At 40.9% G+C, this 15395-nt stretch overlaps 1 protein-coding gene across 4 annotated transcripts in view; it reads right to left on the bottom strand.

Moving 5' to 3' along the window:
* Positions 1-5320: 5320 nt before the first annotated feature.
* ankdd1a (ankyrin repeat and death domain containing 1A) overlaps positions 5321-15395 on the bottom strand; it is a 37735-nt gene continuing 27660 nt past the window's right edge. For all 4 annotated transcript variants that reach the window (XM_040002117.1, XM_040002118.1, XM_040002120.1 and 1 more), the window contains 4 exons: positions 13306-13401; positions 7441-7633; positions 5684-5815; positions 5321-5493 (listed from right to left, as the gene is read on the bottom strand). In XM_040002117.1, the coding sequence (XP_039858051.1) occupies positions 5432-5493; positions 5684-5815; positions 7441-7633; positions 13306-13401 (483 nt within the window). In that variant the 3' untranslated portion in view covers positions 5321-5431. The remainder of the gene's footprint in view (positions 5494-5683; positions 5816-7440; positions 7634-13305; positions 13402-15395) is intronic.

The raw sequence follows: 15395 nt of genomic DNA, 5'->3' as shown, positions 1-15395 counted from the left end.
CTCAGGAAGTACATCCTCTGCTGGGCTTTCTTAATGACGGAGGTGACGGAGGCTCCCACTTCAGGTCCTGGGTGATGGTGGTACCCAGGAAGCGGAATGAGTCCACAGAGGTGATGGGGGTGTCAGACAGGATGATGGGGGGGAGTGGGGCTGTGTGCTTCCTGAAGTCCACAATAATCTCCACTGTCTTCTGGGCATTCAGCACCAGGTTGTTGTGGCTGCACCAGGACACATACCAAGACATATTGGAAAATTTCATCCTCGCAACTCTGAGTATGGCCTCTTGACATGGAGGTCCAGGTCACCTGGACTCAAACTATCCAAAATCTTTAGTAGATGCACCTATGGTATCATTTGATATCAACTCCTCCACTACCAGTCAAAAGTTTGGACACACCTGCTCATTTAACGGTTTTTCTTTATTTTTACTACTTTCTACAATGTACCCTCATTCAGATCTGGCGTTTGGAACTATTTTGGTTTTCATGTAAAGTATGACCCCGATGGTAAGCGCATCATGGACTAAAGTAAAACAGTATGTTGGATGTGCCACGCAATGCTCAATTACATTGGTGGGAACTAGTGTGTTAGCGCAGTTAGCTCGTTAACGTGTTGGCCGTCCAGCCCCACGCCCGGGGCGATCCGCGGTAGCTCATTAACGGAGATTTGCCGCGTTATGGCGTTAATGTCATTTTAACGAGATTAACGCTGACAGCACTAGTGGGAACATACGGTGGCCCCTAGAGACAAAGCACGAACAAACTCCAAAACACTTGCAAACCCCAAAACACAACGGAAGTGCTCCAGGACGCTAGGGGCAGTGTTGAGCTTTTGTTACCTAGTAACTACACAAGCCAGGAAGTACCAATGACCGGATTTGGGCTGTATCCCAATTCAGGGTCTACAGCCTTAAAGGCCGCATTTTAAGGCCGATTACGGCACAGCGACACGACGAAGGCTGTCCCAATTCAAAGGCTGCTCGAAATGCGGCCCTCAAATGCGTCCTTAATTTCCCTGAATTTTAAGGATGGGCCCAACATATCCCAAATTTCATAGCGCGGTGGTGGTGTGGATAATTTTGCCGAAAAAAAACGGCGGAAGTGGAGCCGCCGAAGAGTAAACTTTCAGAAGTAAGTACTGAATATTATGTCACTTATTTATGTGCAAATGTTTTTATAATGAAGAACATTAAAACATTACTGTTGGCCACATGTCGGGAAAGTTATGTGACATTAGCAATGTTTGTACTAACTTGGTTTTAAAGCCTTTACTTCAAAATATACGCCGTTCAATAGTTGACTTTAATCTTACAGAGAATGTGATGATTTTGTGGATAATTAAAGTCAGTCATATATCCACAAACACAACAGGCTGAAAGTCAGTGATGCTGCTCGGTTTGCAGTCCTGAACATCACGGCACAAGCAGGATCCACTGCACTGTTAATGTGAGCTATGTTATATTGCTGCCTCTGTTCGGTGGTGTCGAGCCAAACGGACTTTAACGTGTGTTTGAACGAGCTGACGGTTCACTCGTTAAGATGAAAGAAAGATGCTTTAATCACAGCAGTCACACATGTGTCCACTGCACCATCTGGAACTCTTCTTGTTTACACTCGTAATAACACAAACACTAAATCCTCCTTCTTTTGTGCTGTTGTGTAGCAGTGTGTACACCTGAGACTGTCACCTGTCTGTCTGTCCTGCACTCTCTCTCTGTTTCTTTCTCTCTGATTGTGGAATAAAAGTATGAACATGTGTTTATAAGTTACACTTGTGTTTGAATCCTGCAGCTTATCACACATTTGATTTCCATGTGTGACGACTGCAAGTGTCCAGAGTGAGGACAGACTGAGGGACCCACTGCTGCACATCATCTGTGAGGCTTTGCAGCCCTGATGATCCACCAGGACAAACTCAGCAGTGTGTGAGGAAGAGGAGGAGGAAGAGCCAGCAGCAGCTGACAGATGGAGAGAATAGACAGACTGTTCCCTGTTTGTGAAGGACTGCTAGGAAAGTTTAACATAACTGTCTGTGCTGAATCAGTCTTATTAGGTAATGTTCAAATAATGTTATCATCCCAGTGTTGTCAGTGTGGGAGAAAGTACTCAGGGCCTTCAAGTTACACACTATGAAAGACAGCAACAAGTTTAATGTTCAGAAACCTAAAGTATGTATCAGCAGCAGAATGGAGCTAAAAATAAATGTTTGTTTCAGTTCTATGAAGCTTTGAGGATTTTGGATCAGTAGCTGCTGTGTTTGTTGCATCATATTGCTGTAATTGTTTATATGCTTTATATATTCTGAGCTAAGTTGATCTATAGTGTTACATCATATTCTATAAGGATGTTATGTGTTTGTAGACTTTCTGCCCAGTTTGACCCATTTAGCAGAAGTGAGCCTGTTTAAGGCTCTGATATCTATTCTGTATGACTTAAAGCAGTTATGACATGGTCTGATTTTCTCACCCAATAAAGGAATATTTCATATATCAGTCTACTCTTCATTCTATCAGACACAGTTACCACAGCTCGCACATTTTCTTTTTATAAATATATGTAAGCATTGAGCCAAATTTAGTAATGCCAACATACTGAAGGAACAACATTTGTCTCTTATATATGATACACCTATATATGCACTGTCAAAGATACTTGTCTTTCAGTGAAGATTTAAGGTGATAAGACATATAAATAACTGCAACTTGAATCTTTACTGAAGCTCAGTATCTGACACAGAGTTCGAACTCACTGCTGTGATAACTAATAATGATTAATATAATAACTATCATATTGGCCATATTATATTTACATTACCAAAGTAAGATGACTTTACTCTCATGAACAACATCAGCTAATTGTTATTTACTAACTAATCTTAAAATGACTGTTCAGTACAAAAATGAAGCCCAACAATCATGTTTTACTGTCCTGTGGTCTCAGCCTCAGACACTTATCACATCACACAAAGCTCTTGTAGAAACAAACAAACAAATTAACAAAATATGTTCTCCTTCATTTCTGTCAAACCAAGTTGTATGACACGTTTCCAGCGGTTAGTATCATGGTTGCTAGGCAACCTGGGAAGCGCAACGGAGACTAGACCGTCCCATACAGACAAACTTGCCGTTTATTTTGCAAATCGAGCTCAACACTGCCCCTAGCGTCCTGGAGCACTTCCGTTGTGCTTTGGAATTTGTACGTGTTTTGGAGTTTGTACGTGTTTTGGAGTTTGCACGTGTTTTGTCTCTAGGGGCCACCGTAGGGAACACAACGAATATGACTGCACATTTACTCCGACATCATCCTAGTGCAAAGACAAGTGGAAGCAGACAAAAACAACAAGCACCCATGCTACAAACTTTACCCGAGTCATTTAGACAGCCGTTAGCACAGGATTCTCCTTATGGGGACCTGATATGTTTAATATGCTGCTGAGAATATAGCCCAGAAGAAGCGTATAGTGTAGCTTTTATTTTGGAAAGAGCCATTTCTCTGTAATAAACTCTCTTTTCCAAAGACGAGTGATTTCTCCATCAGGTAGATTTATTATTTTTATTATTTTGTTGTTTCAGCAACATAAAATTTAAAAACTGTACTTTTGAGTTAAAATATATATTTATAATTTTAATAAATGACAAATTAAAAAGGCATTAACATTTTTTTGTATCGAAAAAATATCGAACCGTGACACCAAAGTATCGAACCGAACCGAACCGTGAATTTTGTGTATCGTTGCACCCCTAATAAATAGGTTTTGGCTCAAACTAAAACACAGCTTCAATTAATTTCGCCATTGAAGCTGGGGGGCAGCAAGTTTGAAAAGGTGTGGAAGTTATTTTCGTTGCAGCTGGCCTACCACCCTCTGCCGTGCAGTAAGGGAAGAAGACAACTGATCAGTCAACGGGACAGGCTCGCCATCAACATCAGATCCATCTAACATGTCAAAAAAAAACCTTGACCTGTCAACGACAGTGTCATAGGACACACTGAGTTTTCAAATTATTACACTTCACAATTTGTTAGCACATAAAAGTACCACTTTTGGTAACATTAACCATGTTTACAATTGAAAAAGAGATGAAGTATGTAAAAATCTTCGCATTGGTTTTAAACGCTTCTTCAGTCTTCTCTTGATAGTGTAAATATTTACAATTCCGATCACGTTCTGAAAATAAAATAGGGCATTGCCTCAAGTTTTTCATAAAAAAATGTATAGCTTTCTACAAAACACTGTAAACAATTTCTTGAGTAAATATTAGAAAGATTTTACTCAGTGAAATCATAAAAAGTGCAAATAAACCATGAACAGGTAAAATCATTTTTTTAAATCGTGCCGCCTCAGACCTGACTTTCTACAACAAAAATGCAGAGAACTACAACTAGTTAACAGTTTTGAACTTGATGGGCTATGGGCATCTAGTGTCTTAACCTCTTAAGACCTGAACTCTTCCACGGCATGCATTTTTAATTTCTCTTTGATATTTTGGCATATTGGGGCCCGATTAATGTAAAAACAAAGAATTACCAGATTTTTCTTTTCTTTTTCTTTTTTTACCTTATTTTTGTTTTAAAGAAAAATAAGAGCCACATGAGGATATTCGTTTAAAATTTTGATAGAACAGTAGCAGTATGATGTCCTCGTAGGTGGATATCAGGCCCTTGTAGAGCAAAATTGAGTATTTTGGTCTAAATAACCCAAAATGTGATGTCCACATATGTGGACACCAGGTCCTAGGAGGTAGAGTAGGAGAGCTGTAGCTGCAATTTTGTGGTGTCTGTATGTTTTCCCTGGTTGTTGGTGTGAGGGTCTTGGGGTTTGGGGTCTGGGATGCAGGGGGCCTGCAAGGGGTCTGGAGCACCAGTGCCCGGACTCGCCAGTTTCATGGTTTGGTCTCTCCATGCGCAGGGGGGGTCCACGCCTCCGCAGGGGGTCCACACCTCCTCGGATGCACTATCATGTGGGGCGAGCTGGCCCATGTTGGGAGGTACGATCTGCGCTTTAGGGAATCTCAGGAACCTCAAGGACCTTTGGGGGAAGCAAAATCCCACACCTAAGCAGCAGGCGTGGGGCATTTTGGGTAGGTTAGGGGCAGCTTGTCTTGTCCTTTCTTTGTGTGTGGATAACTGGCATGGGATGCAGCACATGGAAATCTGCAGCAGTGCAAGGCTGTTGTTACAGCCCCTCTAGGTAAACACAGTTCAAGTGCTGCAGTAGAGAAAACCTGACAAAATTGCACGGCAAAAAAAAAGACAAATGAAACCCCTGGCTGCTACAGACCTATCTTTCATTTAAAAAATGTAAACCATTATGTGACTCACAATTCAAATCATGTAATTTTATTTATAGAAAATAACATTTTTATTTCTTTAAATAAAGAAAGTTTTAACAAAGCTAACACAATAGCTCGATGATAGGCATAAACTTGTTGCCGTCACATTACGCAGCACATTTTAGGAGAGCTGGTCTGGGAGTTTGCCTTCTGTCGGATGAACTCTGGATAACAAACAAGAAGAGGAAAACAGAGAAAAGGAAAAAAAGTAGACACATTCCAGTGAACAAACAGAAAAACAGTCTTACGGCATTATTGGTCTTTCTGTGGAGAAATATTGTTAACATTGTATGACTGTTAAAACTGACAAATAGTCTGACCAGTGAAAGGAAGTTACCTCCCTGATTGGCTCACCTGCCAAATCTGTCCGGGAGATTTCCACCAACCCCTCATAGAGGCCTTTGGTAGGGTTTTCTCCAGCTACGAGCACTCCATGAAGCCAGATTAACAGCATCCGGTGACCATGATCTTTGAAGCTTTTCTTACCTTCAATTTAGATTTATATCAAGCATTATCCATCTGAACTTTGAATATTAGTTAAACACAGTCACTGTAGACAGTTCTTATACCATCAGAACATTTATAGAATCACAGTAACTAACTAGTTCATATAGTCAACTGGGTCTGTATTGTAACCACAGACCAGCGTTAAGCAAGCGAGGTACTCGGCCAGTAAGCAAAGCTGAATGACATCCTGATATCTTACATTTTAAGTGCTCCAACAAAATGAAACAATATTTTATTTTATATAATTTAATATTTTATTTAAAGTTCAACTTTAAATTAAAAAAAAGGTTCAACAAGTTAAAAGTCAAATAGAGTTTAAAAGCAAGGTGTCAAAGATCTGGCATTTGGAATTAAAGAAAAAAGCTGTGCCCAGAATGTAACTCTTGCAACAGTGTACAAAAGCTGAAAAATCTTATTACAATCCATGTTGCAAACTGCTGTCATCTTGGAGAGACTGCTCTTGGTTGGAGAACCAATCTACCCAAAGAGAAAGATTAACCAATATATCCAACTATGTCCAACAAGGACAAGTGTGGGTTTGGATGGACGGAGGTACAGTATCTACCATTCAGGAGGAGGGCAATCTGGTGGGCAGTTTAGCCAAGTTATTGGCCAGTAGTTGGATGGGACCGGCCCCTTCTTGGGATCCTTGAGGATCAGGACAGCCTTGACATGTGGGTCTCAATCATTAGCACCTGGTTCATTTGTGCTGCAGGATGCTAATGGAGTTAGCTTGTTAGCTTCCCTATCCAGTAGGTGTTAAACATGGCAGGGACTGGTGCTGTCCAATCCTTCTGCTTGACATGTCTGCCACTGTGATGGTTACTGGATCCTTTCAGGGAGGTTGTTGCAGTCTGCTCTTAGATCCACTAGGCACTGAGCATTTCTGTTATGTGTTGCATCCTTCTTACATATACTCTTCCAGTATTGCTCTGTCTCCAGCGTTGGCGGGGCTGTTCTCATTTTGTTCTGCTGCCATTCAGACTATACTTTGGGTAGTTCAGTGGAGAACATCTGGTTTATTCTCCTGGCTTTTATCTCTCTGGTTAACCAAGATTCAGGTGTCAGGTATAGGCAGTTGTAGTTGTGCTTCAGGTCATCATTATAAGACAAGATATGGTATGATAATAGACGTTTTTCTACAAAAAAGTGATGTTGTAAAAAAAACAAAAGAAAAACAACACCATCTGCTCTCTGAAATATTAAGGATTAAGCATCCATTTACTCATGTCAGACTATCCATATATTCTAAATAGATCTGTAGTTCATTTGTTGTAGTAGAATTGTAGAAAGAATTCTTGATCTGGGTTGAAATTGACCTAGACCAGAGTTAATCACCTCAGGTACTCAGAATGCTGTAGAGCGAATCAGTCAGTGCCAAATTTGGGAATTTATTTTCAATAAAATCACTGGACCCATGAAACAGTTCTTCTATGGTTCTGGACATTACAGGCCTTATATTACAGTTTTTCAAACTTGTATGATTTCCTGTGTAAAGATTTATATTTATATATATATATGAAAAAACCCAACAAGTACAAAAAAGGTAATAAAAATAGCAATAAAACTGTCAATAATTTTTTTAGGAACTCAGCACTGCTCACCTGTCCACTGTTGTTCTATAGCTTGTATATGTGCTTCACTAAAGTCCCAGTGCTGAGCGAGAATCTTCCACTCCCCATAACACAGATGCTTTGTGGCGAGGGTCCATAAGACAGAACGGAAGTGCTGTGTCTCTGGCTGATGGTCCTGTTTGAAGCTCAGAGGTCTTCTTACCTGCACACATCCCCCGTGATCCTGAATTCAACAGGGAGAAAGTTTTGTGAGTCGTTCGAAGTTAAAAGGATGTTCACACGTTTTATGCATATGATGTACAAAGAAAACAAACTCTCAGTACCTCTTGCTTTTAAAACTAGCACAAAGAATTTACAAGATAATTAGCTGGTTTGTTAAATACCTTCTCCAGGAACAAAAGGCAGTACACAGCTGTTTCACACCTTAAGCTTCACACTCCCTTGCTACTTCCCAGAGTCCTCGAAGACACAAAAGACTCTTCCTGTGGAATTGTCTGCTTCCCCCAACTTCCTTACTACACCCCCACCATCTGTCTTACTGTATGAGTGTGAGACATGTTTAAATCCAGTGCCACCAAGGCATCATACAATAAAATAATGTGATTAATACATAAGTAAAAGAAATTCCTATACATGCCCCTTCCTGATTTCTTATGTTTTAACATGTTTGTTACACTTACATGTTTCCAATTTCAAATGTTAACACAGATGTTCAGAGTAAATACAGATTGTAGTTTTTTTAATGATGATTTCATTTAGTTTGGGGAAACAGCTCCAACTTTACCTCATGTAGAAGTTTTTAGCTGTTTTACAGTTGAGAAATGTGTTAACATAGAATCTAGAATTATTGTAGAGACACTGACACTGCCCTCAATGTAATAAAGGCCTGACTGTGTCATGAACTTAGGAGTAGAGGATAGGAGACCCTCCCCAGTTGAACTGTGAAAGTAAAACACAGAGGAGTTAATGCTGAGTGGAAATTCCCCAGAGAATGTTTGGGTGGGGGTCTCAACATTTGACCTGGATAACTGTGGTCTGGAAGGGAGATGGGTTTTATGACCTCTAGGGAGCCACCTACACCCACAGTGTTTTAACTGTCACGCACACACATCCACACGCACACTCACTCATGTGCGCTCACATAGGCATTCATGTGCTCGTGCACATAGACACAGACACAGAGTTTGCAGCACACCGTGGGGGGTTTTATGATGGGGACGCCTCTATAGAGATTGACAGACCACGTGATTTTCGCGCATTGCATGCCGGGAACTCGTGGCAAAACAATCCAAGTACCGCATCAAATGCAAACATTTGCAGCACCGCAAAACGTTCATTCTTCGGTTCCAATAAATTCTTGCTTTTTCTTTGCCCCCCAAAAAGGTATGTACAAAACGAAGGAGAACAATGCCGGTCCGTACAAAGACAGACTTGATGAAAAGTCAAAGAAAAGATACGAGGAAAAAAAATCAAACCAGTGAAAGGGTCAGACCCTTACGTGCACACAGAGGGACAAAATACGTTAGCGTGCTGCCCAACTTTCACCACGCTCATATTTATAATCATACGGTTCTTGGAGTGAGTGCATACACTCATGAAGTTTAGTAACTTCAGGTCACTGCAACAAGCCCAGGTACAGTTTACCGACGGATGGGTGCAGGACCTTGAAATGCACCGTGTAGAGCGAAAGACCATCGTACGTATCATAAGTTTACCAGTCTCACAAATCGTCTTCATAAATACACAATCGTAAACCGTTTATTAATAGGACCCTTGAGCTCAACGGTAATTAATTAGTAGTGGAAATAATTTCTGGTACGCATCACAGAAATGTAGCAGTGACAATAATACTGTATGTTGTAATCGCACTGGGCAATTAGTGATAGAAAACAACTGTTTTATCCTGTGAATAAAAGTATATGTTTTTGTCACTGTACCATAATAACAGAAGCGAAACGCAATATTGTGTCAGGACAATTCACTATTTATGCACAATAAACACAGGAGCGACAATTTCTGTTCAGCGCCAGACTTGCTTGTAACCTATATCACCAATTATGTTATGAAAATGACGCATTAACTACAACAGCAGACTGACCTTTGTGGGAATGCTTGGAGCAGACTAACCTGTGAGCTGGAGTGTTCTGGGACGTTATATTTGCTCTTTGAATGGCTGCAATCCAGGCCACCCGTCGCCTCTTTGTTACTTCGGAAACATGGCTCGAACAATTTCTCTTCAACGACGTAATCCGATAACAACCGATCTCTTTACCCGTCGGCTTCCCGTGGCTGTCATGCGACCGGCTATTGCAGTTAATAATACAACGGCTTCTTGACATTTTTGTGTTTCTTTTTATCGCTGTATAACTGATTTCAATTGAAAGCCTGCGTGCGCTAGTACCGCTTGCCACGAGTTCCCAGAATTCTTTGCGGTTTTACCCCTGAGTGACGTCACATTTTCAATCTCTATAAAGCTGGCTGTAACTAACAAAGGGGTGAAGATTTGGAGAGGGACACCGGCCTCATCTTCCCTTCTAGAAGTGCATGCTTAAATGAAGATGAATAAAGATGAATAAAGGTTTTGTGAAATAACTACTGAGTTCCGGTGCCGTCTCTGGATGCCTCGACGAATAAAAGAACCGGGGTAAAACTGATTTCGTAACACTCATGTAGAAAAAGTCATTTCCTTCCAAACCTAATAAGTGGTTTTGTCATCTAGCAAGAACTGCAATCAAGCATTTGCAATAACTAATAAAAAAAGCACTTGGGACAATTGTGTTGGTGACAGCTTTTGTTATGATATCAATAATATTTCTATGAATATGGGATACTGTTACATGTTTGCACAGACTTTTGTGAAATATGGAGACACTCCTGGCATTATATGAGCAAAGTGAGACTCATTTTTTAGGGCTGGTGGAGATGAGTGTGAAGATCCAAACAATCCCTGTCAGTGATGGAGAAGCTTTGATGAAAATATTTGGTAAAAAGTTCACCAGCATGTAGCAAGGGAGTGTGAACCTTAAGGTGTGAAACAGCTGTGTACTGCCTTTTGTTCCGGGAGAAGGTATTTAACTGAGAGCCATGCTGGGCTCTGGGAGACTCTGCTGACCGTCTGTCCCGCGGTCATGCAGGCTCTCCACAAGCTTGGTTGTCTGTTCTTTGTTTGGATTAAAGAATGTTAGCTACCGCTCATCTGCAGGCTTTATTTAAGTGGAAAACTTCCACAACAAGGCCATCCTGCTACACATGAAACACATCAGAGTCATAATTGTTATTTTAGTCACGTGTTTGTTTATTATCCTTATTGTTTTATCTGGGACTGTTTGCAGACATCTCAGAGAGAGGAGACACCAGCATCTGAACAGAGACTCAAACCAGCAACCTGCAGCTCCCTGCTCGGCTGCTCCAGTTTTCTCCTCACTCATGTTGCCCACCAGTGATTTCTAGCTGCCCACCCACACAGCAGGCTAGAATATGTGCTGAGCCTCAGCACCCAGTACTTGGACATGTTTTCTTTATTAAATAATGAACCAGACCCCAAAAAGTAAACAGCTGTTATTGCTAGGCAACGGGAGCAGCATTTGGTGATACAGCACCTGACATTCCTGACCATGTGGGCGGAGCATGCATGAAATGGAATGTTCAGTAGAACTGTGCAACACAAGCACTTAGTTCCAGCATGTTTCATTGTATCCAGACACAGCTAGAGACACATCTACAGCAGCATCTCTGTGCAGGACAAACGACAGTTGACGAAGAAAACATTGAAAACTTCCCTTCACTCCTCTACAAAACGTTGGCTCCTTTGTTTAAAAGGCCAAAATGAATCGAGGGAGAACGGGAAGAGGATCGGCGAGTGCTTCACCTCACAATTCAGTACAGCTGAGTAACCTGCAAGAAGAACTTCAAATGATACAGGCTGAAAATATCAAATTAAAAGAAGAGGCAGAAAAATCAAGAGGAGAAGCTCAAAATTCACAGTTTGAAACTGATGTAGTATTGCAGGAATTACTGCATGTGGGTCTCAAACTTAAAGGGGAGAAAATGGGAAAACAACAGGCAGAAAAGGAGAATGAAAAGATGAAGAAAGAACTGTTGGAAGCTCAAAAAGCATTGGAGGAAGAGAAAAGCACAGCACAAGAAGCCAACAATAAATATCAAACTGCAAAGAAGGAGGCAGGAAATGTGATGCAGGAATTACAGGTGGTGCAGGAAGCTTTTGAAGAGGGAAAAAGGAAAATGCAGTTGGCAACACAAGAAGCTGGAAATGTAACGGCTGAAGCTGAAACACTAAGAAAGGAATTACTGCATGTAAAGCAACAACTTGAAGAGGAGAAAAGACGTAAACATGAGGCAGAAAATGAGATTGAAAATTTGAAGAAAGAATTGTTGGAAGCTCGAAAAGTGTTGGAGGAAAAGAAAATGAAAATACAGGAAGCAAAGAAAGAAATGGAAGATACAAAGAGTCACAATGAAAACATGAAGAAGGAACTGATGAAAGTGCAAGAAGAACTTGCAGAACAGAAAATTGAGGTGAAGGTATTCAAGAAAGAAATGATGGTGACCAAGAAAGACTGCAAAGATGCACTGAAAGAAATGCGAAAGCACAAAAAGGAAGCTAAAGAGCTCCTCAAACACAAAGTGAAACTGGCCAAACAGCAGCTGAAAGAAAAATTTAAAGATGCCGAGGAGCAGCTCAAGAAAACCTTAAACGAACTGAAGGCAAAAGAAAAGCAAGCCGAGGACAGGAGGGGATTCTGGAGCAGACTGCTGAGAAAGAACTGACCCAGCAGCATCAATAGTTTCTTCCTCCTCTCTCCACCTTTCTTTCACCCCATCCTTCTTCTTGGGACGTTTGTTTGTTTTTTAAAACCTCTAATCTAAATACATGTACTGAAATACACAAATAAAATTGCCATAACTTTACATGTTGCCTGCTTCTTTTCTTGTGTGTCTGTGGATGTAAAACAGTAACACACTTTCTGCTCTGTGTCTTTAATTGTAAATAAATGCAATATGTTTTCATTTTAAAATGCAGTGCAAAAAACTTCTGCTCTAAATCTTTTTTTTAGCAAAAAGCTTTTTTTTTTTGCCTGTTGTTGAAGTTTTCCATTTAAATAAAGCCTGCAGACGAGCGGTGAGCGGTAGCTAACATTCTTTAATCCAAACACACAAAGAACAGACAACCAAGCTTGATGAAGTCCCTGCATGACCGCGGGACAGACGGTCAGCAGAGTCTCCCTGAGCCCAGCATGGCTCTCAGTTAACTCATTCACTGCCATTGACGTCTATAGCCGTCAATGGCAGTGAATGAGTCAATGGGTTTAACTCATTCACTGCCAATGGCTGGCAGTGAATGAGTTAAATACCTTCTCCAGGAACAAAAGGCAGTACACAGCTGTTTCACACCTTAAGCTTCACACTCCCTTGCTACTTCCCAGAGTCCTCGAAGACACAAAAGACTTCCTGTGGAGTTGTCTGCTTCCCCCAACTTCCTTACTACACCCCCACCATCTGTCTTACTGTATGAGTGTGAGACATGTTAAAATCCAGTGGCACCAAGGCATCATACAATAAAATAATGTGATTAATACATAAGTAAAAGAAATTCCTATACATGCCCCTTCCTGATTTCTTATGTTTTAAGCATCTTGGAGACCTCGTCATAGTGTATGCTCTGAGTTGTTCTCGTTCTTTATAACTATGCCTGTATGCCAGGATTTTTTTTTTATTACAAAATCCAAAACAATTAATATGTATATAATGTGAAAAACTCACAGGACATGGGTGCTGATACGCTGGAAAAGAGTGAAAATGTATTTATCGAATATGAGCACAGATTTCATATAAGGAGAGTGTATTTAGTATTAACATAGCATTAGCAACACTTACCTTCTCCCATTTAGAAAAACGGTCAGCTTTAATTATCATGTCCACCAGGACGACATGGTTTCCTCTTGCTGCCACTTCCAGACATGTTTTTCCCTGCTGTGTACATTAGATGGCCAGAAAAGCATTGCTTTGTTAGAAGACACAGTTATGAGTGTCATAGATCTGAATCTATACTAAAACAGTTGTCATGATGCTGTGCTACAAGATTAACTTTGTCCGGACAAAGAAAAAGTGAACTACGCATCAAGGTTTCAAATGGTGTGAAAAAAGATAAATATTCTACTTAAGACTAGCGTAACACGTCACTATTAGACTTCCATTTATTGGGTTTGCAGACTCCTCCATGAAAAGAAATGATGAGTCAGTGCTGGTGTGTCGCTAGCTAAACTCAATTAGCATTTTATTAGGAACACCTGTGCAATTTAACAATAACATAATGCCATCAAGGACAACACCAACACACAATACAGCTTAAATAATAAAGTCAAATATCACCTAGAGTATTTTCTTCATTTACTGTTATTAAACATCTTTAAAAAAAAAAAAAAAAAGACTAGCGTAACAAAGATCTTAATTAACATGATATAGAAGGATCAACGCACCAACTGAAAACTGTTTTTATTTGTTAGTGTACAATGTGAAATACACAGCTCAAAAAAGTAAAGGAACACTTGATCATCACAGTACAACCACAAGTTAAACTTTACGGATATCAAGCTGTCGTCTTCGGAAGTGTAAGTGAATCAATTAATTTCACCTTTTTTTGGTGCAAATCAAACAGGTGAACTGAAGACGTTCCAAGACAAACCTTACTGTGTTATAGCACCACTAGAGGGGGTTGCCCTACTACTGTAGTAGTTGGGGGAGTCTCGTAGTGGGTGTGTGAGTATAGTGTGGCAGCCATTACATGCTGCTTGTGTGTCTGTTCTGAGAGAAACCATACCTTTGTAACGGGCTGGCTAACCATCTCCGCACATGTACGTACGGATGGAGTAGAGCCGTGGAGACCTGGCTTGTATGGTCTTATGTTGCTAACATCAAATAAATGTCTGTTGTTCGATTTAACTGACTGACTTTGAGTTATCCGGCTAACCTCCACACCACATGCTCGCTGGACCTGCTAGCTGTTCTTCCTCGCCAGACTGCTCTTACAGTTCCAAGACAACCTCCATAAAGTAAATGATTCTGCAGGTGATGGGACAGACCATTATTCTCTCCTAGTATTGCTTTTTGATATCCTCGTCAGTACTGGTTTGATGAGAGAGTACCTGCAGCACATCCAGGTTACACTGTGGCCACACTGAGACGCCGTTTTCGGTCAAGGAAAACGCAGCGTTTTGAAAACGCTATCCAAAGCCGTTTTCGTGTTGCAGTGTGGACAGCGAACCCCGAGCCTTTTCGAAAACGATGACACATTTTAGTCATGCGATGCAGTCATGTGACCAATCAAACTAAGATAGCGGAGGGCATTATACAGCGTTTGTTTTGTTTGCTCTCAGTTTTGACAGCACTATTAAAGATTAATATCAGTCTGTACATGCTCTCACTCGCTTTTGCAACTTTGTACTTTTGTGTTACTCGCAGCAACAACTCCAGCTCATTGTTAGTCCATTTAAAAAACTCGGTGCTTTTCCTCAACATTTGCCACGACGTTTCAAAGAGCCGGAAAAGTAAATAAACGGCAGACGGAAATGAGGCAGGCCGAATCTTCTTGCGTTTCACGCATGCGCTGGACTGGAACGGAAGCGTTTTCGGCCGTTTCAATGTGGACGCACAACTCTGTGAAAACGACTGAAAACGATAGTGTGGACGCGGAACGTTTTCAGACAAAAACGCCATTTTCAAATTTATCCGGGCTAGTGTGGACGTAGCCTGTGTAGGAGACAGGCCAGAGCTGAAAGTTCATCGCAGTGTGAATGCTAGATAGAATGGTGTGTATGCAGGTTTGAACTGGTAAATTATGTTGTGTAAAGCTCATTTATCATTAACCATGCTAGCCAACAGTACCCCGACTGCTGGGATGAAATCCTCAGAGCTTGTCTTAATGCACTCGGTCCTGGGTTTGTGTTGCAGGGCAATACCCAGTGACC

Source organism: Simochromis diagramma, unplaced genomic scaffold (assembly GCF_900408965.1).
Source record: "Simochromis diagramma unplaced genomic scaffold, fSimDia1.1 OVJJ01000430.1, whole genome shotgun sequence".
NCBI lineage: Eukaryota > Metazoa > Chordata > Actinopteri > Cichliformes > Cichlidae > Simochromis > Simochromis diagramma.
The sequence above is the reverse complement of the archived record's forward strand: the minus strand, read 5'-3'. Positions and strand labels throughout refer to the sequence as shown.